At 40.4% G+C, this 23,758-nt stretch overlaps 1 protein-coding gene across 1 annotated transcript; it reads right to left on the bottom strand.

Annotated features, from left to right (window-relative positions):
* Window positions 1-1,756: 1,756 nt before the first annotated feature.
* Window positions 1,757-22,979, bottom strand: LOC141766100 (unconventional myosin-Va-like). The gene is made up of 40 exons (XM_074632626.1): window positions 22,715-22,979; window positions 20,678-20,788; window positions 19,741-19,912; window positions 19,367-19,511; window positions 18,795-18,951; window positions 18,569-18,712; window positions 18,086-18,167; window positions 17,873-17,980; window positions 17,657-17,763; window positions 17,256-17,521; window positions 16,887-16,968; window positions 16,664-16,804; window positions 16,406-16,531; window positions 16,065-16,148; window positions 15,663-15,788; window positions 14,549-14,646; window positions 14,359-14,445; window positions 14,131-14,239; window positions 13,807-14,018; window positions 13,565-13,721; window positions 12,050-12,289; window positions 11,641-11,889; window positions 10,969-11,062; window positions 10,748-10,890; window positions 10,288-10,401; window positions 8,955-9,089; window positions 8,745-8,801; window positions 7,790-8,017; window positions 7,605-7,672; window positions 7,444-7,518; window positions 7,159-7,357; window positions 6,238-6,331; window positions 5,993-6,136; window positions 5,715-5,869; window positions 5,545-5,634; window positions 5,304-5,454; window positions 4,924-5,203; window positions 3,354-3,528; window positions 3,186-3,266; window positions 1,757-3,074 (listed from the first exon to the last, which is right to left on the bottom strand). The coding sequence occupies exons 1-40, from the start codon at window positions 22,739-22,741 to the stop codon at window positions 2,922-2,924; spliced, it is 5,466 nt and encodes a 1,821-aa protein (XP_074488727.1). The 5' UTR covers window positions 22,742-22,979; the 3' UTR covers window positions 1,757-2,921.
* Window positions 22,980-23,758: the final 779 nt, after the last annotated feature.

The raw sequence follows: 23,758 nt of genomic DNA, 5'->3' as shown, positions 1-23,758 counted from the left end.
TTCGAAGCTTCGACCATTCCCATGGCATTCGACCTCCCAATCACTATTCGAATGCTTCATTTTTTTGATAGATATATAAATATGTAATAGTGTATTAATCCCAAAAGCCCATGAAATTAATTACAAAATTAATTATTATTAGTTATTCTCATACGGATACGGACATTGCCTAGAGAAGAACATGTCAGCCTGCTACGCCACGAAGCTTTGAATATTTCTAAAAAGCTTCGAAGCCCAAAAAATTTTATTCCGGACAGCCCTAATATACAGTATATATATATATATACACATATATATATATAAATTCATATATATACGTATGTGTGAGTGTGTGTGTGCGTGCGTGTGTGTATATATATGTATCATTTATAACACTTTTAATTTCTTACTTTTTTTCTGTAAAAATACTGGACACTCATCTCTTCAGGCCTCTGAAAATCTTACAAGTTATACAATCTAGAAATTCTTTGATTGAACTGCTCATAACTTCCGACCATAACAACCTGTAATGTGGGGTTACAAGTAGACATTACTTTATTTTGAGGTCACAAGCCAAAAAGGTTAGAAACCAGTGCTGTGTAGAATCATCCCATGATAAAAGTGACAGACCTAATGCTTTTATTGTGAAGGTCTCGTCGCTCATCCACCACCAGGTGTGTCTTCATGGTTGGCTTGTCGCTGCTCACCTGCTGCGGACTTTGACTGTCTGACTCCGCCCTCCCGTCTTGTGACAGCGGCTTGACAGAGTGGGTGTGCTCGTTTGATCAGGATTCTGACAACAAAAGAAACCGGATACAGACCGCAGACAGATCACCATATGTGTGGACGCATTTCAACCACTGCTCTACCACTAGTTGTTCAGCAAAAAAATAATAATAAAAAATAATAAAGTAAATATTTCACAATATCACTGCACTTGCAAAATTGAGAAAACGGTGGGAGTACCAGAGTGTTACAGAAAGACTTCTACAAGGAAATGCATTATCACATTCCTGATGTGCACAGCTGAGACGCTTTAGACACATCAATCAGTTATTAACCTTTTAAGCATTTCCGTGTGTTAAGCATTTGCAAATACAGAACAATGATGAACATGGAGGATAAAAGATAACATGCTCTTGTCGCACAGCATGGTGAGCATGTCAGGTCCAGATATCACTTTTAGACTTGAAGGCAATAGTTAGAGACATCAGTCCAGTACATGTACATTTATAAATCCTAAATACCCCTAAACTTTTCCATGTTAAGGACTCCAACCTACAGCTCTTCTCCCAAATAGATGAGGATTAGAGTGCAGTTCTTGTTTAAATATATTTGTTCTATGAAGGATATCTGTTGCTTAATACAATCTATACCTTATTACATGCTAAAAATGAATCATTACAACAAGAGAGTGTCCGTGTCAAGAAAGAGAATACTAAAACATGATTAAAAACAAACAAATGTGATAAGGTAGCACATGTTAGCGTATGTCTACGTGAGCCAATTAAACAAGTGAAATGCTAGTATTTTGTCCTCTTTGATTTTTAAATCTTGGATGTGCTACCCCATAACATTTTTATGGATTTTGGGTCTAGCACTCCACCGTGAAACCCGTTGTTGAAGCGCAACCACCTTTACCAAACATAATTAAAATATTCTACATTTTCTTTGGGACTCTGGTGGTTCCACTTTGAAAACAAAACACTGAGCTAGAGATCCATGCCATGAGGTAGTGAAACTCTGTGTGTAGTATTTTTGAGCACTTCAAACCATCTTACTGCAAAAGCCAGCCTTTAATACGACCAACAACATTAAAACCGGTTAAATACAAACTTGAATCATTCTCTGTTCCTGTACGGACATAAATACCATCACCATAGCAGGTGCAGAAATAAAAACCAAATTCCATCTTGAGACATTTTCAACATTTAAATCAGTTGCACATTATTATTTTAACATAGCTCAAGGTTGTTGTTCTTTTTTTTTTTAAATATTTGTCCATGGAAACACACAAATTCATAGTTACCAGGATATTTATCCATTCCAATAATCACACACTGTGAAAAGTCAAATTATATTGGAAGAAACTATACTGATGAATTCACAAAATACTATCAACACCTGTATCGGCAATACATTAGCTGTGGAAATAGATGACCTTTAAAATACTTTTTTTGCAGATTGATACAGTTATTACTCTTTGGCTATGCAGTGCTGAAAAGCTAATATATATAAACCATGGATGTATAAAGAGAACTGGATACAGCGTTGGAAGCGGGGCCCCGTTCATTCCTATGAAAGTTGCTCGGTGGCGCAGGAAGCCAAAATGGCTCGACTTTCGTCTGGAAAAGTACCCGGATCTTCCGGGCAATCTTCAGCATCCATTGGGCACATGGAACATGACTCGGTCACGGGGTCCCAACGTCATGCTGTCATCACGGCTTGCGCTGTCATCGTGGTCTGGGTCTCATTCACATGAACGGAGGAAGGGAAATAACTCTGGATTCAGCTATTAGTGCGTTTTATAACTTTTAGGACCTAATGATTTAAATAAGGGCTATTAGATTGTTCATACTGGGGAGTTGATTTACCTAAAAAAAAATTATCCACTGAGTTACAGACGTCTCTTTCCCAAAGTAAGTCTATGGGAAAAAGTCTTTTTGGGCCCAATGGCATCACGTGACGGACACGGAAGTTGTAGTACCACCGTTTGGCCACTACGAAAATTGGGATCAACGACCGACGCTCTTTCTGGGGGCTTGATATAAACGCCATGTAAACAATGAATCCTTATTCTGCTGCAATAATCACTGATAGTGAAAACTCCACAACTCGTAGAAACTTTGGTGAAAAACAGTCATTGTTTTTGTGTCAGTGTCAGAGGTCTTGATGGTCTTGATGGTCTTGATGGTCTAGATGGTCTAGATGGTGTTGATGGTCTAGATGCGGGCGAGGAAGCCCAGATTGAGGCTAGCGGGGATCTGGATGGTCTCCAGAGCCACAGAGGAGGGGGTGAAGGGGAGGGTGACAGAAAAGATCTTCTTGGCGTCCATCATCAAAGTGGACGACTCAACTCTGTCTTTCAAAAGGTTCTAAAATGTAAAAAAAAAAAGCAGATATATCAAAAACAACATTATATATAGGCTTTAAGGAGTTTAAAATAGTCCTGCATTCTTGCCCACACTTAAAAAACCTCTACTCACTTTAATAGTTGTGATGAAAGTGGTTGTCACTCGCTCTTCAAACTCAATCACTGGGGTGTACAAGGTCAACACTTTTATAATCTGCAAAGAGAAACACACACTGATAAAGGCACTAGTAGTGTATCATGTCTACAGATTAAGAAGGCAGAACATTTACTGATGATGGACCTGTTCTGTGGTGAGGGCGGAGCACATGTTGCAGATAGCTTCGGCGTCTGACTCAGTCTTCTTCTTGATCTGTAGAAGCTGTGCGGCCTGTATGAGAGGCTCCAGAGTGTCCTTGGCACCGCAGTCGGCCAGCTCCCTCTCCGCCAGCCACTCCTCCAACTGCCAAACATTGTACCTGAGGCCAGAGGTATTGGACAAACAATTCAGACTGAATCAAGGTACCCTCTAACAAGGTTCAATCTGGTTTGTAACACCAGAGTAAGGTTGATGTTGAATGTAAATAATGTTGCTTGTATGACAAAGAAAACCGCAATTAATAATATATATATGCAATATGTTATTCACTGTCCATGATCAGGTTGTCCCGTCACAGTGTCTGTTAATATGTCTATGAGACCCGCATGCTGTAAATATGTCTGTGCATCACATCAAGTCAAAAGACCTGAAAATTACCTTGAAATCAAATATTCAATATATGAATGAAGTGAAACAAAGTGGCAATCAATGCTGATTATCAGGCTAGCAAATTCTGCTGACTTCATATTTGGTGATAAAAGATAAAAGTGGTTCAAATTCTGAATTATCACTAAACATCAAACTAAAAGTTACCAGCCCCTCTTAAAGGGACAGTTCAGGTGTTTTGAAGTGGGGTTGTATGAGGTACTTATCTATAGTCAGTGTATTAGCTACAGTAGATGACAGTTGGCATGCCCCCAGTTTGGAGAAACAGACAGGAGTTAACACACGGGAGCAAAGGAATGTACTGCTGTGGATGGAGCCAGCAGCTAAACATATTTTAGCCACCTAAAAAAAATTTATATCCGTCCACAGCAGTACATTGCGTTGCTTCTGTGCTGTGACTCCTGTCTGTTTCTCCAAACTGGGGGCGTGTCAACCATTATCTACTGTAGGTAATACACTGACTATGGATAAGTACCTCATACAACCCCACTTCAAAACACCCAAACTATCCCCTTAAGGCATCCCCCTGACATAAAGACCTGACGTTTAAGAATCTTGAGAAAATAAAGTGTGAACTGAGAGGCTCTGCCCACAAGTTGTATTCCACTTGGGGTACTATGATCCAGTACAGAAAGGCATTTTTTTATGATTTTATCTTCCATTATTTTAGTACGCTGTCAATAGTTACAGCAGTGTTTCTGTAAGGTGGGGGGAGGCTTGAGGAGATGGGACAAAGAGGCCATTGTGTTGACCATTTTAAATATAATAAACATATACATATTGTTCATGGTTTTTTTCTGTGCATAATGTAACTTATTCAATAAAAATATTTTGACAAACATACATACATGTTTCATTGAAAAATATCATCTGAGGTTTCTTTAAATTCTTTCTGTTAGTATAAAATTTTAGACGCCACAGTAAATACTATGAAGATGCATGATTGTCTACAGTCTTTGTAACAATCACACCATTGGGTGTCTGAGCTATTGACTGAGAAAGCTTGCTTGATGTAAGCAAGGACTGACATACCTCAATCCATTCTGCTCCTATAATCTTATTGAATAATGTAGTATAACAACCAGCCTATGGCCATTCTATGCAGTACCTGATCTGAAGGCCTTTACTCCAGGAGCACATGTCCTTCCGCAGCAGCAGGTGGTTGAGTGTAACCGCACAGATGATGTAAAACTGCTGCCTAACCAGCTGTTTAATGAGGTCCGAGTCCACCCCGTGCTGTCTCATGGTGGTGTAGAAGACGCCAAGACGCTGCAGCAGGACTTCCACTGTAACAGTCTGCTCTAGGAAACTGGTGCTTCTCTTCCTCAGGCCTGTCGGTTTGGACCCCAAAACACCCTGGATTGTCTCGTGCTCCAGCATGCCCGCCACTATACATAAGAAGAAAAATACATTTGATGTGCTTTCCATTATGGTCAGGAGAAGAACACATTGTTAGTTATTATGTCCGGTGAGATTATTTCTCCTCACCAATCATGGGCTGCAGGATGTTCTCTGTGCATTTGATGAGCTGGCGGTAAATTTGGATGGCCAGATCACCAAAAACTTGCTGGTACTCTGACAGCTCAAAGTTGGCTAGACAGTGCTCATTCTGCTTAGCAGTGTTGCGCTCTATGAAGCCCTATAGTAGAAAGAGGTTGTGCAGACATCCAGGGTTAATTAATGTACAGCTGTAACCATAACTCTGGTATCAAAGCCTTCTTGAGCTCACCTCATCTCCACTGTACTGCTTCAGACAGTGCATTAATCGGCATGTGTTGGCCAGCCAGAAAGACACCACTTCAAAATCAGTTCCTCTCCTCTATAGAAACAGTGTAAAAATTAATTCAAAATAAAAGCATCAGTCACTGTCTTTACACATATCGAAGTTATATACCACACCTTAATGACCGACTTGATGCTGCTGATGGTGGAATTGAGCAGAGTGGTGACTCTCTGGTCATCATTCACGTTGTCTGCATATCGTACGCACATGAAGATGATGTAAGCCGGAAGCCCAGGAGTGAAGTTGACCGCTACGCCACGAGGCTTCAGATCTGAGAAGATTACAACATTTCAAAGCAAAATCCACAAATAATGTGCTCTCGATCTATGAAAAACATTTGCATGCAATTCTTAACACAGTTCAGAAGATGATTTGCTTGAGCAAAACAACTTACCTACAACCAGGCTTTTAAGTAAGCGACTCTCGTCACCCTCCCTGTACTCCAACATGCCCCGGTACTCTTTCTCCTTGCGGGTGATATGCACCGCTCTGCCAGGATCGCTCGTCACAGGAGCTTTACTCTTTTGTGGAGTACTCGCTAAACACAAGAGGCACAATAAAATAAATCACGGGATTGATGCTGTGCTAAAGTAATCTTGAAAATGTACTGTATGAACACAGGTAATGCTGTGGGATTACCTTCAAAATCTTCAACTTTTTTCATGTAAACTTTCAGTTGTTTTTTCAACTTGCGTATGGTTTTGTCTTGTTGCTCTTGCTGCTCCATGAGTTCCTAAAATGATGTGAATATACTAGATTAGTAAACAAACTTTCATACAGTGTTGATTTTTAAAACTGTGAAATTAAAACATCTGTAAATAGCAACATGGTGAGTTATTTTTGTCCCGTAGAAATGCTTCAAAAGTCTTAAATCATAAAAACACTTTCCTTACTCTTCTGTGTTTTTTTTTATAGTACTGTACATTTGTTAACATGCTACTCTTTACTGATGTAATATTTCCTCAAAGAACAAAAATATTAGACAGAGACATCTAAAGCCCCATTTCCACCACAGGAACTTGCCCCCGGAACTAAGAACCTTTTGAGGAACTCGTTGCGTTTTGACCGCAGGAACCAGGGTCTAAATTAATTTCCGGGGACATTTTATGGGGCTTTTTTACCCCCTAAAAGGGCCCTGGTCAGGGGGTAGTACTTTCTGAAAGTACAGGAACTTTCGGGGTGGAGTTTGGAGGGTTGATCGTCGCTGATTTGTAAAACACACACGGAGCCGCTGCTTCAACGACTTCCACTTGTGTACCGCTTCATTCATAAACAAGGAAGTACTCTAGTGTCAAATTGCTTTTTCATACTTCAGCAGACTAATTAGCCTAATCTTCGCAGGTCGTTAGACCACAGTGGAAATGCAGACAACAATGGCCTGAAGGAAGCTTGAAGTTCCTCGTTAAGTAGTTCCAAAGACTAAAAGTCCCTGGAACTTTTGGTGGAAACCCGGCTTAACTGTTCATTATGAAGGAGCTCTGCATTGTGAAAATATAATTACACAGTCATAATAACTGATAAAAGGCAGAATTATAGATTCAGACCAGTGAGCAGACCCACCAGGTTCTCATTGGTGAGCCGTGTGATCTCGTGCTTCAGACTCGCATCAATACGGGCATCTTCAGGCAGCAGGAGGCTCTGGGCCAGCAGCTTCTGCTGTTGCTCCTTTCCAGCCTTCATCTTGTTCACCTCGACAAGCAGCTTCTTATTCTCCTCACTGTGAACACGATCCTGTTCCTGCATCTGGCACACCAGAACTCTGGCAGATGGGGGGATAGCATTCAGTTTTATGTGGCATGGTCGGGATTTAATACATCAACCAACTACAGTATATTATTTCATTACTTATTGGTCTCTTTCAAGCCTTCATAAGCCAGCCACAGCTCTCCATCTTCATTCAGTGTATGAATTTCAGTGGACCTGAGGAACAGCATCAGAGACTTTAAATAACACAAAACTGTACCACCTGATGGATTTAAACTGGAGTGGAAGCCACATGGTCTTACCGGTCAACATCTTGAAATGAGGGCATTTCACTTAAATCTAATTTCACACCTTCCCCAAGCGCAGAGTCCTAGAGGTCAGTTCATAAGGGATAAATGATATCTAGTTATTGACAGGTGTCTGTTCCATTAAATGCAAAAATACTGAATACAAAATAAGAATGTAATAATATAATTTACTTTCTCACCTTATGTTTAAGAGCCTCTTGGCGGACCATATGTGATCGGAGGAGCAGCACTTCCTCTTTTCGCATCTCCAGCTCATCATTAGAGGAACTGAGGTGTTCCAGCAGTATGTTGTATGTCAGAGAGCCAGGGTTGGGGGGCGCCAGTTCACTATCCTCATTGGTCAGAGACTTCCGCAGCTCATTTAGATCCTGCTTCAACTTCTTGTTCTCAGACTCCAGTTCTTGCCGCTGAGACATTTAGAGAAACATAAACAAGTCAAATATCCACAAATTATTTATTGTCTCTATTTACCATACAGTTATAATAACTGTTTTAAGGTATGTTAATTAATGGAATGACTCTTTGTGGATATCTCCTTTTTGGGATGTTTAAAGAAATCTTGCTTGAATCCCAACCAATTAGTTATTATTTTATTTTAGTTTTGACTTTTCAATTTCATTTTAGTTAAATTTTTAGTTAGTTTTCAGAGTGAGTTTGCTAGTTTTAGTTTAGTTTTGGTTTTTCAGAAAAGTCTAGTTTTTGTTTTTATGTATTTAGTTTTACAGTAGTTTTAGTTAGTTGTTTTAGAGCCAGGTATGATGTTTAGAAGTAATCTTTAATGTTTAATCTTCATGCTACTTTTGAATAAGTTTGTGGCATAGCGCCATCTCCTGGAATATCAAGTCCGTTAAATTTTTGTGGTTCAATGTCACAAGAGCTGATGGAAATTCATGCCGTCTCCTCTTTTCGGTTGTGATATATTATAGCTAAAAAAAACTAAAACTGAAATTAATTTACATTCGTTTTTATTTAGTTTTATTAGTTTTTTACCCAGGCAATATCGTTTCGGTTTAGTTTTAGTAATTCTTAAGGATATGTTTTTTATTTAGTTTCAGTTTACTAAAAATATTTTCCAGTTTATTTTTTCAGTTTACTATAATAACCTTGATCCCAACACCTATGACAAAGTCATACCTTCAATGTTTCCAAGTCCAGTTCTGCCCTGCCAACACTTCTCTGCTCCTCCACCATCTTTTGAGAAAAATATACACATAATGTAAATACCAACCATGCAACCACAGATATCAAAATATAACTAATAGCTTTGTGATACAAAACTTTTCTCTCCGTTTAGTAATTTTTCATTTCACTATTAAAAAACAAGATTGGTGTTTCAGTCCATACTTTTGCCTTTTCTTGTTGGGCTTCTTCTCTCGTATCGAGCTGCTGCCATAGTGACTGTTTGTCCTGCTCCAGTTCCTTCAGTTTTCTTTGGAGCTTCAGAAGGACCGGCAGGTCCACCGTGGCCTGGGTCTCATCCTAACACAACACAGCAAGCATTTGAGAGAGGAATCTCTTCACAAACTAACTAGAATGCTGCACTAATAGGATTATAACACAGACAAGGCTGGAACAAAATCTTCCCACAGCTGCAACAGGGAATGAGTGTCCAGTGCTTGATACCAGTGGTAATCTAATTATTCAGTGATCATTTTATCAAGAGCATCACGTCAGAAAAGCTGCCGTTTGAAGATGACAACAATTTTTCCACCATGAAAACTAAAATTTGTTGTAACTGACTGTGTTCACACCACAGCTATAGCAGCTCTTTGTCAATATAGAACATACAAATGTTTTACAATCATGTTTAAAGGGTAACTCTGGTATTTGTCAATCTGGACATTATTTTCCCATGTTTTGTGTCTAAGTGACTAATAGGGACAACAATTTCTGAAATTGGTCCAGTATTGAGGGAGAACGCTGTAACCGGCATCCATCAAACGAGCTGCGAGGGCAAATGAGCAGCTTCAATGTAACATTACATCCATTAAAAGTGCTTGTTTTGGTCACCGACAGGCTCAGATTGTTATTATAAGTGTCTGACAACATTATGGAAAGGACCCTACAAAGAAAACATTTTTCTTACCTTTTGCTTGAGCCGGTCTGTTTGTTATTGTGTCCAAGTCCCGCTCAAGGAGAAGACCTCATCCACATTGTGGAAACCATCTAAATATTTAGCCATGACATTGAAAATGTTTTAGATAACACTAAGCTACGCTTTCTGTACTCCAACACAACAAACTCTGCCCGGCTGGCACTGGCGTTTCCTCCATGGATGTATTCCACTATTCCACCGTTGTCTTCCGGCAACATGTCACCTCGCCAGATTTCCCAACGAGACTACTCCTTGAGAGAGACTCTTTCCATAATGTCAGATGCTTATAATAACAATCAGAGCCTGTCGTGGCAAAAAAAGAAGCACTTGTCGTTTCGTGGCTGCCGTCTACAGCGCTCTCCCTCAATACTGAACCAATTTCAGAAATTGTTGTCCCCATTAGTCAGTTAGTCACAAAAACATGGGAAAATAGGGTCCAGGTTGAAAAATACCAAAGTTACCCTTTAAGTGTACAGGGGGTGAGCATTTCAAACTCAAAAAGATACATTTTGGGCTAGTGTATGCATCACTTTCAGGCAATTCTGATACTACACTATGATATTGTGTAGCTTTTGACATTACCTCTGTTTGTATGGAGTCGTCTTCTCCGTCAGTAGAGCCTAAACTCTGACTAAACTCAGATGAGATGCTGCTGTAGTTGGAGTCTGTCCTCTTGTGACCAGATTTGCTTGAACTCTGGTTGGGTAGGAAAAAATACACACGTTAATGTTGGAATAAGTAGCCAGACCTAAACTTGTTCCATCATGATAAAAAAAAATTCTAATGTCATATAATTTGTACACCGACGCCCTGTTAACATTTTACATGTTGATAAAGGTAACTGGTTTCTGCATTTCAGTGATCTATAATTGTCACCATGTAAAAAGGTTTACATGAACTACTAAATGTCTTAATTTAAGAGATTCTGGTTTGTGACCAATCTTGAAATTGCCATGTTGTTAAAACCCATCAATCAATAAGTAATAAATGATAACTATTGTTGCAATGTCAAAACTGTGACGCCAAACGAAGTGTTCCTCACAATGCTGAGACTCATCTCTTCCTTCAGGTCTCTGTGCCGCTCCTCCAGATGCAGGTGTTCACTCAGCAGACTTTGGTAGCGTGAGCGCTCTTCAGTTAAGTCCTTCTCTAGATGTTTTGCATTCCCGACGTTGGTTTTGATATCTGAAACAAAACAATTTTGTTATATTTGTTCATTCATTAATAAAGGAATGTGGAGGTTTGAGGTGAATAGCTCAGTACCCTTTAACTGATCGGCTTGTTCCAGGATTAGTTTGTTCAGTTCATCTTTCTTGTTGCTCAACAAGCTGTTCTTCATATTAAGGTCTTCTACCACCTGATTGTGAGAGAAGGCAAAATCATGTAATCTTAGTCTTTAGTCCTCTTCATTATGTCTTTTGAGGTTCTAGAAACTGACAAAAATGGAGCAAAATGAACTACGAATTCATAAAATGCCCAAAGGGCCTAAATGTAGGACTGCTCCATTCTTTCCAGAACATTTTGGTCAAGCAAACTTAAAAATCATAAAACAAATTAGCAGGCAGCTTAAAGCAGGGGAAAAAGATGGGATCACACGTCCAGCAGTAGAATTAAACATACATAGAAATAAAAATGAACCACAAATTCATGAAAACACAATTTGAATGACGTAAGATGAACTGATTGGTGACGAACACTGGGTATAATGAACAAACCTCTGCTGTACAGCTTAGTGTGGAAAATAACAGTTTAGGACTGTGGGGTACGATAGGATTTTAACTAAATGTCACTGAAGGTACTAATGTATCTCCACCAATGATGTCATTAATCCTACCTATTAACATTCCAGATAACTAAGGAAAGAGCGCTATCTAGAAAATTGTAGTGAATCTACCCAGCAGTCAAGTTGGATAAATCTAGATGAAGCAGGCCTACCTGTTGTGTCTGCTCCTTGTAGACCTTTGTATGCTCTTGCAGGTCTTGTTTCTCTCTGCGGGTGTTTTCCAGCTCGTGCTGCAGGAAGGAGAGCTGCTCCAGCAGAGAGGGAAGCGTCCCTGCCTTGGTTCTAGCCTCTTGCTCTGATTTACGCAGGTTTTCGATCGCTCTGCTCTGTTTCTCTTTCTCGGTCTTCTGGGTCTTCTCCAGAACAACCAGCCTCTCACTGAGCTCTCTGTTGTCTTTATGCTGCAGGGGGAGAAACAAACACATGCTGTGCATGTGATACGACAACTCCCAATGACCCAATGTTTCTCCAGCTCCAGTTTGTTTGTATTAGGGTTGATACCAGAGTAAACAACTACTCAACACAGACACAACTAGATATACATACTCACACAATACTCACCTGATCATTAATCTTGTGCTGCAACTGCATAATCTTGTTTTCCATGCCAATGTTGAGCGTCTTGAAGCGTTCCACAGAGCGCGCCTCCACTTTCAGCGTCTTTAGTTCCTTCTTGGCCTTCATGCGACGGACACAGCTCTGCAGCAAGACGATGGCTGCCAGGGAGCGTTTGTAACGCTGTCTAGCTAGCCAGCCTTTCACCCATTTCTGGATGACAACGGCTTTTCGCTCAAATATCAACTGTGAAATAAAAAACAAATACTTAATGTCAAGTTTATAAGTGAAATGGTAATGACAAGACCAGCAATAAGTGAGTGCAAAAGGTGAGGTGAAAATCCAGGGGCCATGGGTACAACATTCAAAAATGTGCTGTTGCCTAGTGGTTGCATTAGACTTTCTCATTGTCCGTCATTTTGACGGACAGGGTTGTAAAAATACCGTCATAATTATTGCCCGTCATTCCTTATTTTCGTTTTTAATGATAATAATACATCGGCCTATTTAAAAGGTGGAGTCATGGATTCTATAGTAATACACATTTTGTCAAATTCAGTGATCTCCTCACGGTCCGCTATCTGTTTGTTCTGTGTGCGCTAAAAAAAAAAAAATCCAGAGCTCATACACAGCCCTGGCTCTGCGAATAGGAAACAAACAAAGTGGATCGGACCAAGCCACTATGGCTACAGGCCTTACCGAATGTAATTTTTTTAATTCAAAGCTTCTATTGAGGTTCTCGAAAGAAGCTTTGAATATCTGTTAATTACAAGTGCAAGCCTTCCTTTGTGTGTGTCTGTGTGCGGCAGCAAGTGGGAGAGCAAACAGGAGTTTCCCGATCCTGCAAGCACTCGATTCATCGGCAGGAAATCCCGCAGAATGCTCTTCATCTGCACCAGTGGAGCAGCTGCACACAGTCAATGACGGAAAATATTTGGATAATGCGACTTCTGCAGAGGAATGCAATTCCTCTTGCAATTCAATTCAATTGAAAATGTCTGCATACGTTCAAAGCAACATTTAATATAAAAGTGTAAACGAGGTCAACAAGGTCATTATGAATATTGTCCGTTTCTATTCATATGACTTAATGATTGAGAATCCAGCGATCAAGGTTTAGGAAGTGCAAAACAATCTGGTGTACTCTGTGTACCGCTGCTAGAAGGCTTTACTGCCTCAACAATGTTACTAACGGAACAGGGCACATCTGGGCTTCCTTTGAGTTGTGAACTTTTCCATATTATATTCAAGAGGCACTGATTTCTGTTTTCTTGGTGGCACCTATTAAATCACCTATATTGTAATATTCAACTATCAAGTTCCTCTACGGGTTGAGAAAATTCCCTTTAAACCCCTTTCAAGCTCTAAAATACAAACTTAAAAATAGTCAACAGGCAAGCTGATGTTGATATTGCCTCCTGGAATTATTATATTTTGACAATAAAACCTTCCAGTAAAGGAGACCTTACAAGTGTGGAATTATAACATATCTAACTCCTCAAGCATCAAGCATGGCATTACCTTATAGTACTGCTTTCTAGCCATGTAGGCCCTCAGGACGCACTGAATAGTGATAGCTGCAGAGCGCTGCTGCTGGTAGCGTCTCCTGGTCACCCACATACGGACGTACCGCTGAATGACAACAGCTGCTCTGGTTCTTCTCAGAAACTTAACATAACTGACAGGAAATAAAAACATGTAAGAAATATGCTAGATCAGCTAGAAGTTTAAATGATGTCTTATTCTGCTGTTGTTTCACTCACCAGCGTGCCTGGTGACCCCGTGCATGTCTCTGTATGGTGATCGCAGATTCCTTCATCCTCAGGTACTTTTTGCGGGCCACCCAGCAGCGGATCGTCTTCTGGATGCTGACACAAGCCATGCGCAGCTTGTCAGAACGCAGCTTCTCCAGGTAAGCCACCTGACCGGCCCTGAAGAAGATCTTGTTTTTGCCAAACTGATACTTATCCTGGTCCTAGGAACCGAACAAAATATACATTAGCGAATATAATATGTTATGATCCGTGAAAAGTACATTTATTTTGTTACTGACATTATGATAATGCTTTTATACAATTCAGACATACCTTTACAAGTTTTTCCAGGATGTTTTTGCAGGTTTGTTTTCTGTCAGGAAGCACATCCTTTTGCTTCATGAGGACCCGATAACGACTAAAGAACTCCTGATAGGTCCATCTGCAATATTCATGTTAAGAATGACAAGTTGGATGGATTATTTTTATAGGTTCATGTATTATAAACATATAAACTGCCAATGGCTCTGTGCTCTGTATTAGATGCTGCTGATATGCTACCTAGATGGGAAACCTGCTGCTGAGATCCGGATTGTTTCGAGGACGCCACATGCTCGAAGCTGCTGCACTGCTCTCACAGGATCCATGCTTTATAAAAGACATAAAACATAAAAACACCTGTAACTGTAACTCTTTCATCTGCGCTTGTTGCAGATAATCGTATGAAACAGAAGAGTGAAATCATCCTCACATGAATGGAGATTTGTTGTCATTTGGCTTGATGCAGCGTACGTAGTGAGGAGATGTAGCATTTAGTGTGTCCATCAGCAAATGTAGAGACTGTCGAAACTGAGTAAAAAGAAAACCATAAATCCTTGATAAGTAATTATGGAAATACATAAATTGTAGTAATGTGCTTGAACATTCAATTTAAATGTCCAATATCAGATTTTGCATAGATAGATTTACTTAGAAAGGGTCCAATTGTAGGGCTGCACAATTAATCAAATTTGAATCACAATCAAGATTTTGGCTTACCACAATTAACAACATAATCGACTGAGATATTGACATTAAAAATACGTGCTCCGCTCATAGAAAACTCTGTTGCATATCAAATCAAGCATTTCCTAAACTAATAGCCAGCCACCAGGGGGTGATCCAGATGGTTTGGCTTCACTTTTGGGGAGCTGTCTTGCCGCTGCGCACGCACCTTGCAACAGCAGCCTGTGAAAAACGTTCCTGAATGTTGCCACTGCAGTCCAGAGTAGAAGGGTAATAAGCTTATACTCTATATATATTTTATGGGCAAAATAAAAATGCACTGAATTCAGATGAAAAAGAACCTTTAAGTCTTATTTTGATGCAACAATTTGTTAATTAGCAGAAATGTAGCACAACGTGAAAGTGAAGTTGATTTAATTTTGGATATAAAGCTTTGGTGCAATTTAATGTTGCTTCTAGGAGATGAACTGTGAATAAGGACTAGTCTTATTTTGACGCAAAGATTTGAACATTAGCAGGAATGTAGCCCAACATGGAAATGAAAGCAGTGCTCGGTGTATTTAAATGTGAAAGTGCAATTAAAAATATTGCGACCGTAAAATCAATGAATAATCGTAGTAAATAATCTTAATCTCAATATCAATTTTAAAAATGGTTAATATAATTTTGGCCATAATCGTGCAGCCCTATCCAGTCGTAAATGTATTTATAGTTATTTATTTCCTTAAAAGGCAATTAAATCTGACCAGCTGAGGAAATCATAAATGTAATTTTCCATAACTTTTCCACAAAACAGTTTTTAATCATGCATTTTCCCACATCATCAAATGTCACATCGCCGGCTCACTTTATGCTCTCACCTGCAGTCCAACGGTTTTCTTATTGTCCCTCTGCGTCGGACCAGCCCTTCCGGTGACACTAGTACGCTTGTTTGTAGAACCTGTTGCCTTCTCATCATCCTCAAACAGCTTCTGCAGCCAATCAACCTGAAAAGATTATTTTTCAGAGATCAAAGCAACAAAATACAAAGTTATCATTGAACAGCAGATGGCAGTGTTTTCAACAGTGTGTGTGTATTTCCTCCAATAGTTGTGGTTGAACAATTCTAGGGCGTGTGCCCAGGAACTTGCCTCAAAAAATATACTTAATTTGCTTTTAGCTGAGGAGGTGTTGATATTGAATCCATGTGACCTCTACAAACTAACTAATTGAGAAGGACTAGCAAGTGAAAATGAAGTGAAACTATTTATAAACCATGTCACCTTGCTCGTTTTCAGCACATTTATCTGCTCCTCATTGACTGTGTCCTTGTTTTTCTCCAGGAAACCCTCACACTGGTACTCCACCTAGGCACAAAGGACCAGGTCACACAGTAAAGGTCATACTCATCATTGAAAGTTTGAAGTGGACTGATTAGTATTGCTCTAATAAATAGAATCATCAAACATTAGTGGTGAAGACATATAATTCTGACTTTGCAGACAAAGTAATTACAATTTCACACTTGACTTTCTTGGTGCTCTTAGATTAGAAAACATGAGTCATCCATCCATCTGCTGACCACTGAGACATAATGCCACTTCAGCATACAACCGTGTTTTACCTTGTCTGCAAAGTGGTGGATGATGAAAGCTCTATTTGACAACCTGGGTTTATCAAAGTAAGCATTCTGCTTCAGGAGGGTGTTGTACAGTTTCTGGGCCCATGTGTCGTCACAGCCTTTGGGCATCTATGGAAACAGGAAAGGCTGACACATCAGTTAGTCATGGCCTTACTCATAACCTCCAAACATAGCACGGTTGAGATTTCTCCAGTGGAAAGTAGCTGAACAGAAAAAGTCAAATTAAAACTGGCATTTTACCTTGCACTCCTCATCCAGAAGGTCCAGAACACCCAGCTTGGCCTCAATGAGATCAATGCATGGCTGGTTGTCGTCAAAGTCAATCAATGTCCAAGGGATCTCCTCTTTCATGTACTCCTCTTGCTCCAGTTTGAAGACATGCTGGAGGGAGTGATAGAGGAAATGATTTACGTGCACATTTTGACAACAAAATGAATGTATTGAGCAAGAAAAAGACGCATACCAAGTTGAACTGTTGTTGAAGTTTCTCGTTGGCATAATTGATGCAAAACTGTTCAAAGCTGTTGACATCAAATGTTTCAAAGCTGAGGAAAAATGAATTTTTAAATTAAAACATGTCTGATCATCTAGGGAACATAAATGGAAAAGGCAAATGAATAACTCGCACACTTCAGGGCTTCAATGTTCATTCATTTATTGCATAGTTACATTTCGAGCAACACTGCTCTGAGTGAGCAGAGTGCGAGCCATTTGTTTTTTCCATAATCTCCTCACTTTAAGCTCAGCACCTGCCCTGTCTTAGAATCGATGTGTCTGTATATATATGCCAACCTAAATGGAAAAACCACAAACCTGGAGTTGAAAAACGTACCCGTAAATGTCGAGCACACCAATGAAGGAGTGTTGTTTTGCTGCAGACGTTAGGGCATTGTTAATACTGCCCACGATCCAGATGAAAAGTCCGGCGTAGATGTGTTTGGCGAGGGCATCTCGGCCGTTGACCGCATGCATTTTGGAGACAGACTTGACGTAGGTTTCTGTGGTGGTCTTGAGTTTCCTGTGACACAACCAGTGGGCCATTTCTTCACAGGGCACCCCCATCAACTCGCAAAACACCATCAGGTGGTCATTGTCTGGCTGGAAATACATTAACAATAATGATCTTATACAGGTACGGATCTAGACATCCTCAATACAACATCCAGACATAAAATTATCAAATATACTAGACACAATACTCTCTTGTTGTGTTCAGGGGTAATCAGTGTTTACCGAGATGCTGCTTTTGTCTGCTGACTGATCTTTCACCTCCACATTGCTAAGATGAAGAATAGCTGCCAGAATTTGGTAAATTGCCATTTGATCACTTTCGCCGATTCCTACAATGAAAACAGAACAATAAATAATGATCAATCATGTAAGGAAATCCAGAAAAAAAAAAGAACAGTACTGTCCATTCAACATGATATAAATGCAACCAGCACTCACCTAACAGTGAGAAAGCCCTCCTGGTGTTGCACATCTCGTTGGCATCATCCACTCCATCTATGACTGGGCTCCGACCCTGGTTAGTACAGTGGAAGTCATCTGCGCAACCTTCAAACATTAAACACATAAAATATTGTACTAAATAGACTGGATCTGTTTTTTTAATTGTTTAAATCCTGCTAAAATCACAATAGATACTTTAGTGACTCATACCTAACTTGAAGGCTTTGAACTCAGATAAATGTGAAGAGGCACACAGCTGGTAGAATATATGGTAGTTCCTTTCTTCGTGGGCCTAAAAGTAGAGCAAAGAGATGTAAAATGGGAGCCAAGTAATTACACAAGTACTGCAAACACATTCCGTGAAATTGACAGCTCTTTTGACTGTAGGTGCATGCATAAACTGCAAGCACATTTCTAAACCCGGGCTTAAACTGATATCACCAAAATTTCTCTTGAAAATAATTCAGTTGCTAAACAAAACCCAATATGTTGCTATCTTTCTGAGTCAAACCAAGCAGGCTAAACTAAGAGTGTTGTTTATGGTGCTTGATATTATGTTGCTAAGATATACACATGTTACATGCACATGAGTGTTTTAAATCAATTAACTGCGAGGAGAAACACAGAAAATCGAAAGATAGAGAGGGCCACATTCAGACGGTAGTCACATGAAACCATACCAATGTAATTTACCTGAAACACAACTCTAGACTTTTCCAGTAAGTAGGTTCTCATGTTAGCACCGATTATACAATGCTTTTTGTCAAACCCAATCTCAATGTACTTCCCAAAGCGACTGCTGTTGTCGTTCCTTGTTGTCTTGGCATTCCCAAGAGCCTACAAGAAACACACAAAAGGCTTTCAGTAAACTTTGTCATTTTATAATTTTGTCTTATGTCCCTGCAGTGTTCAATTTTACCTCCATGATGGGGCTGGAGGCGAGGACTCTCTCCTCAACATTTGCCTTACCAGAGGAGCAGCTGACCGTGGCAAAGTAACGCATAGCGTACTTAGCAGAGACCGTTTTGCCAGCTCCCGACTCACCACTCACTATGATGGACTGGTTTCTTTCATCTCTGTGGGAAAAGATGTGATGACATACAGATCAAATATCAGCTAAAACTAATTTAGAGTATCAGCGAAGAGGGAAATTAATATTTATTTTGCTTTAAAGGACCAGTGTGTAGGATTTCGTGGCATCTAGCGGTGAGGTTGCAGATTCCAACCAACTGAATACCCTTCTGCTCACCCGTCTTTTTCCAAGCGTGTGGGAGAACTACGGTGGCCTTCCGGTAACATAAAAACATGAAAGTCTCTCTCAAAAGCCAGTGTTTGGTTTGTCCGCTCGGGCTACTATAGAAACACATGACGGAGCAACATGGTGGACTCAGTGAAGAGGACCCACTCCCTACGTAGATATGAAGGGCCGCCTAAATGCTACACATTGTTTCTTTAAAATGTAAAATGAAATGTATTTGGAGGTTACAAAACCTGGCCATCTGTTTGTATGCTTCCTCTGCTACTGCGAATATGTGGGGGTCCATATCTCCCATGTTCTGCCCACTGTAGGCATTGATGATGTCAGCTTCATAGATGGCCAGGCTCTCATAAGGATTGATGGCAACCAGGACAATTCCTAAATACCACAAGGAGAAAATTGTCAGTCAGACTCTATTAAAACTGCATAAACGTCTGCTATCTGACATGGATTCAAATAAATGAACAGTGTGTGTTCCTTTAAGAGCAGCCCGCACCACAATAATCAGCATGATGTACTGTAGATTATCTCAGAGCGTACAGTGAGCAGAGCTCCAAAGTCTACAATGACAGTGATAGCGTAAGTCAAAGGAGATGAAGCTCATTACCACAGTACGTGTAAATCATCTTGGAGTCGATAAAGCGCACTTTAAGGTTGTGCAGCACTGCAGGCTCGTGAAGGTAGCTGAGAGCTGTGAGGTCATTTTCCCCCACCAGGATGTCTGGGTTTCTTAGTGGTGGCAGGTTGTTGGTTCGGGGGTCTATTTTGTGTTCCACCTCCTAAAAGACACAAGAAGTTAGCTTTAAGTACCCAGTGGTGTAGAGGCTGTTGATAAGGTGGGTGTACTACTAGGTAGATGGGTAGGTTACAGAGGAGGAAGTGGGTATATATTCCAATGGCTTTTTGGCTGATAGGTGATTATACTGTAAACTGTAAGAAAAAAGGTGGGTATACTCCACTACACCACTGTAAGTACCCACAGTATGAGACTAAAGATGGTAATTTGCTTTCATTTAAGAAAAACAGCAAAAGCTGTTAGGACAACCAGTGGAAAAAAGACAAGAAAACAAGCAAAAATAGATGGTTGAGCAATAAAATATTAGCATCAGTTGTAGTTTGTGTTAAAGCTAACTAACAACCACTGTGCTTGCATTGTTCACTCATGATAATACTTCGGTCTTATTTCCATACCTGAAGTGCATGCCCAAACTCGACATCACAGCTGCAGGTAGCAACAGCGCTGAGTGTGTCTATCAGTCCACCTATTTTTAACCCAGTACATTAGATTGGCTTCTTGTATTCAACATTTTTGCATAGTTACAAGGTGTTTGTCTTGCCTGGAAATGTATGTGCATTTACCAAACACCACAGCTGCCTCAAATAATCCCACAGCACACTGAGATTTATGAGGCTCCACTGCCAGTGTTCTTCCAGAGAAATATGTGCATGGCTCTCTTACAGAACACCACACGCCCATTTCCACACCTCTGTGCCTCTATCTCAAATGCATGTGACTAAGTATGTGTGTTATCTGCATGTCTCACCGTGCCATCCTCCAGCTGCAGAACCAGCTTCAGGTCGCCAGGAGTGTAATCTTTGACAAGCTCTGCTGACTTCCACACTTCTCCTGCATCTGGCAGCCATACACGGGCATACTGATGATGGACACAGTTCAGTTCAGTTCAGTTCAGTTCAGTTCAGACAACTTTATTTTTCCCCAAGGGGGCAATTCATTTGTAGCATTCCCAGTCCATACATCCATACATACAACAGACAACCTGTTGGAGGGACAAGTTACAATAAGAACCATATAAATACATAGGATTATGGCAATAAAAGCCCAAAAAAGAAACAATATATAAGAGAAACATATCTTAAAGTTCCTCTAAATAACAGTTATTTAAAATGGGTAGTGTCTGCGTTCAGCAGCTTCACAGCAGAACTTGTGGTAACGATTTGTTCTCCTTAAGGGCACATTATAACGTCGGCCTGAAGGCATCAGAGAGAATTCAGCTGAAAGAATATGATCTGGTTGGCTGATAATCAGGGCCCGAGCACCGACAACGTCCCTATTGAAACTGAAGGAATTCTTCTTTTTCTTTTTCATCTCCCAAATGAATCGCCTTTTTGACGACCTTAACATGCCCCAAAAGTTGTTAAACTTGGCACACTTATCATACTCGGTGAAAATTTTTATATTTTAAGGGTCTCGGGCGTTGCAGTTGCAAAATGACTCGCTAGAGCCCCCTAGAAAAATTGGAAAAATTGAGCCCCTCGCTCTGGTTTCACCTACATGTATGAAATTTGGCAGACAAGTGTAACATGTGGAGACGCACAAAAAAGCTTCTTGGAGGTATGCCCAAAACTCAACAGGAAGTCAAACATCTTGAATTTATTGTGCGATTTTCGCCCATTTTTAGCGTTTTATAGGCCGTGTACTTTAACTAACTCCTACAGATTTGATCAGATCGACATGAAATTTGGTCATGAACATCTTAAGACCTTGAGGATGAAAAGTTATCAAAATGGTGAGTTTTCACTGAACGACCTGACCGTGGCGTGGCGGCCATTTTGAGCCAATCGCCATGAAACAGGAAGTTGTTGTAACTCCACTGTACATAGTCCGATCTGCCCCAAATTTCTCAGGCATGATAAGGGTCCAGTCCCGAGGACATTTACATGCAAAAATATACTCATAGCCCGCCCCAAGATGTTAGCCACGCCCCCTTTCATAACTCATGAACCGTTTGTCGTAGAGTCTTGTGGCAGGCGTCATGGCGCTCATCAGAGTTTCGGCTTCACTGTGCCCGTCCGCATCAGTCGGCGTCCCGCCAGTACCCCCGACGCGCGGGGAGGTGCGAGGGCCCGCTCATCGCTGCTCACAGCTTTAATTTTCTTTTGCTTTCTCAGTCACCTGTTTCTCCCAAATTGTGCCCAAGTCCTTCTGCTGAACTCCAGTAATCTTGGAGCACACATTGACTATACTATTTAGACTGTTCTTGTCCTTCACAGACAGCCCGTTAAACCAGCAGGTAAAAGAAAAGGTTAAAAGGCTTTCAATAAAAGAATGGTAAAAGTTACATAAGAATGTATCACAGACATTAAAAGAATTTCGCTTCTGCATTAAATGAACACTTTGTTGACCCTGTTTGACAATCATTTCAGTGTTAACATCAAATTTGAGCTTTGAGTCAAACATAGTGCCAAGATATTTGTAGGAGTCATGTTTTCATAGTTCTTATTATGAATGATGCTTGCTTTTGGTATGTCATTATTCTGCATAAAACCAGGTCAGAGCCATTCAACCACTGCACTTACAGCAGTCTTTTACACAGTATAGTGACATGTACCTCAGGAAGATGGCAGGATAGCTAACTTGAAGTCAGCAGACAGCAGTCATGCGTATAATGTGGATGGATATGGGGTATTTTAAGTGACAGACAGATTAAAAAGGCAATAAATTAAGGTTTTAAAACCCCTAAAGCTGTTCTGTAAACACCTCTAAGTGACTGGCACTATAACCCACCAGTCTTGACTCTTGCCATATGTAACCATACATTGACTAGCATAACTTTACCTACCTTGGTGTAAAGTTCAGAGGCTGCCATGTCTCTCAAAAGTCGCTCAATGAGTCCTCACAAACTTCCTCTGCCCGCAGAGAAAAGATGAAACATGTTTATTGACTCCCAAAGTAAGAAAACGTGAACTTTTCGGAGCTCCTCTCTCTCCGTGTCTCGGTGGTGTCGGCGGGCAGCAACAGGAGAGATCAACGGCTGCTGTTGCTACGGATGTCAGTCAGTCAGATGTGCGTGCACCGACAAGTTCTGCTCGCGTGCGTCTTGCCCGCCTCCCAGCGGCCAACGCGCTTTTGACAAAGAACCACAGCGAGGAGAGCGAGGAGGGGGAAAAGAGGAGGAGTTTTTCTTTTTTTTCTTCTCTTCCTTTTTCTCAAAACAAAATAAAATAAAATGAAATATGGATGAAACAAAATGGAGAGAAAAATAAATTAAAGAAAGAAAAAAACAAAAACAAATAAAGAAAGAAAGAAAGAAAGAAAGAAAACTTTTAAAAAAGTCAAAATAACTGGGCAAGATCAATACCATGTGACTGTGTGTGTGCGCTTGAGAGGGGTGGGGCTGGCTGGCTGGCTGTCAGTCAGGGTGCAAATTAAATTAAGGCAAGATTAAAAAGAATGAGATAAAATAAAGTAAAATAAATATAAATAGGTAGATAGATAGAAGTAAAAGAATGATGGCTAAAAGGATGGTGTTTAATAGGGTGATGGATAAAAAGATGATGTTTTAAAAGAGAATGATGGATAAAAAAGGATGATGTCATTGTATGTGGTGTGTGGACTGTAACTGGAGTTAAATGTAATCATGGGTTAATATTGGTGGTGGTGGTGGGGGGGGTTTGATAGTTATGTTTTGTTTTTGGAGTATTATGGAGAGGGGTGTTCTGGTGGCCCATTGACATTCATGGATTAACTGTGTCCTGGCAGGATTACGGATGGCTCTCTGTATATATCTCTGGGTGAGGATGGAGTTTATCATTACGTCATATTCTTGAGGTACAACGCATGTGCAGTCTGCACTCGCCGAAATTGAGTCAATCGCAACGCACGA

The sequence above is a fragment of the Sebastes fasciatus genome, chromosome 4 (assembly GCF_043250625.1).
Source record: "Sebastes fasciatus isolate fSebFas1 chromosome 4, fSebFas1.pri, whole genome shotgun sequence".
Classification (NCBI taxonomy): domain Eukaryota; kingdom Metazoa; phylum Chordata; class Actinopteri; order Perciformes; family Sebastidae; genus Sebastes; species Sebastes fasciatus.
The sequence above is the reverse complement of the archived record's forward strand: the minus strand, read 5'-3'. Positions and strand labels throughout refer to the sequence as shown.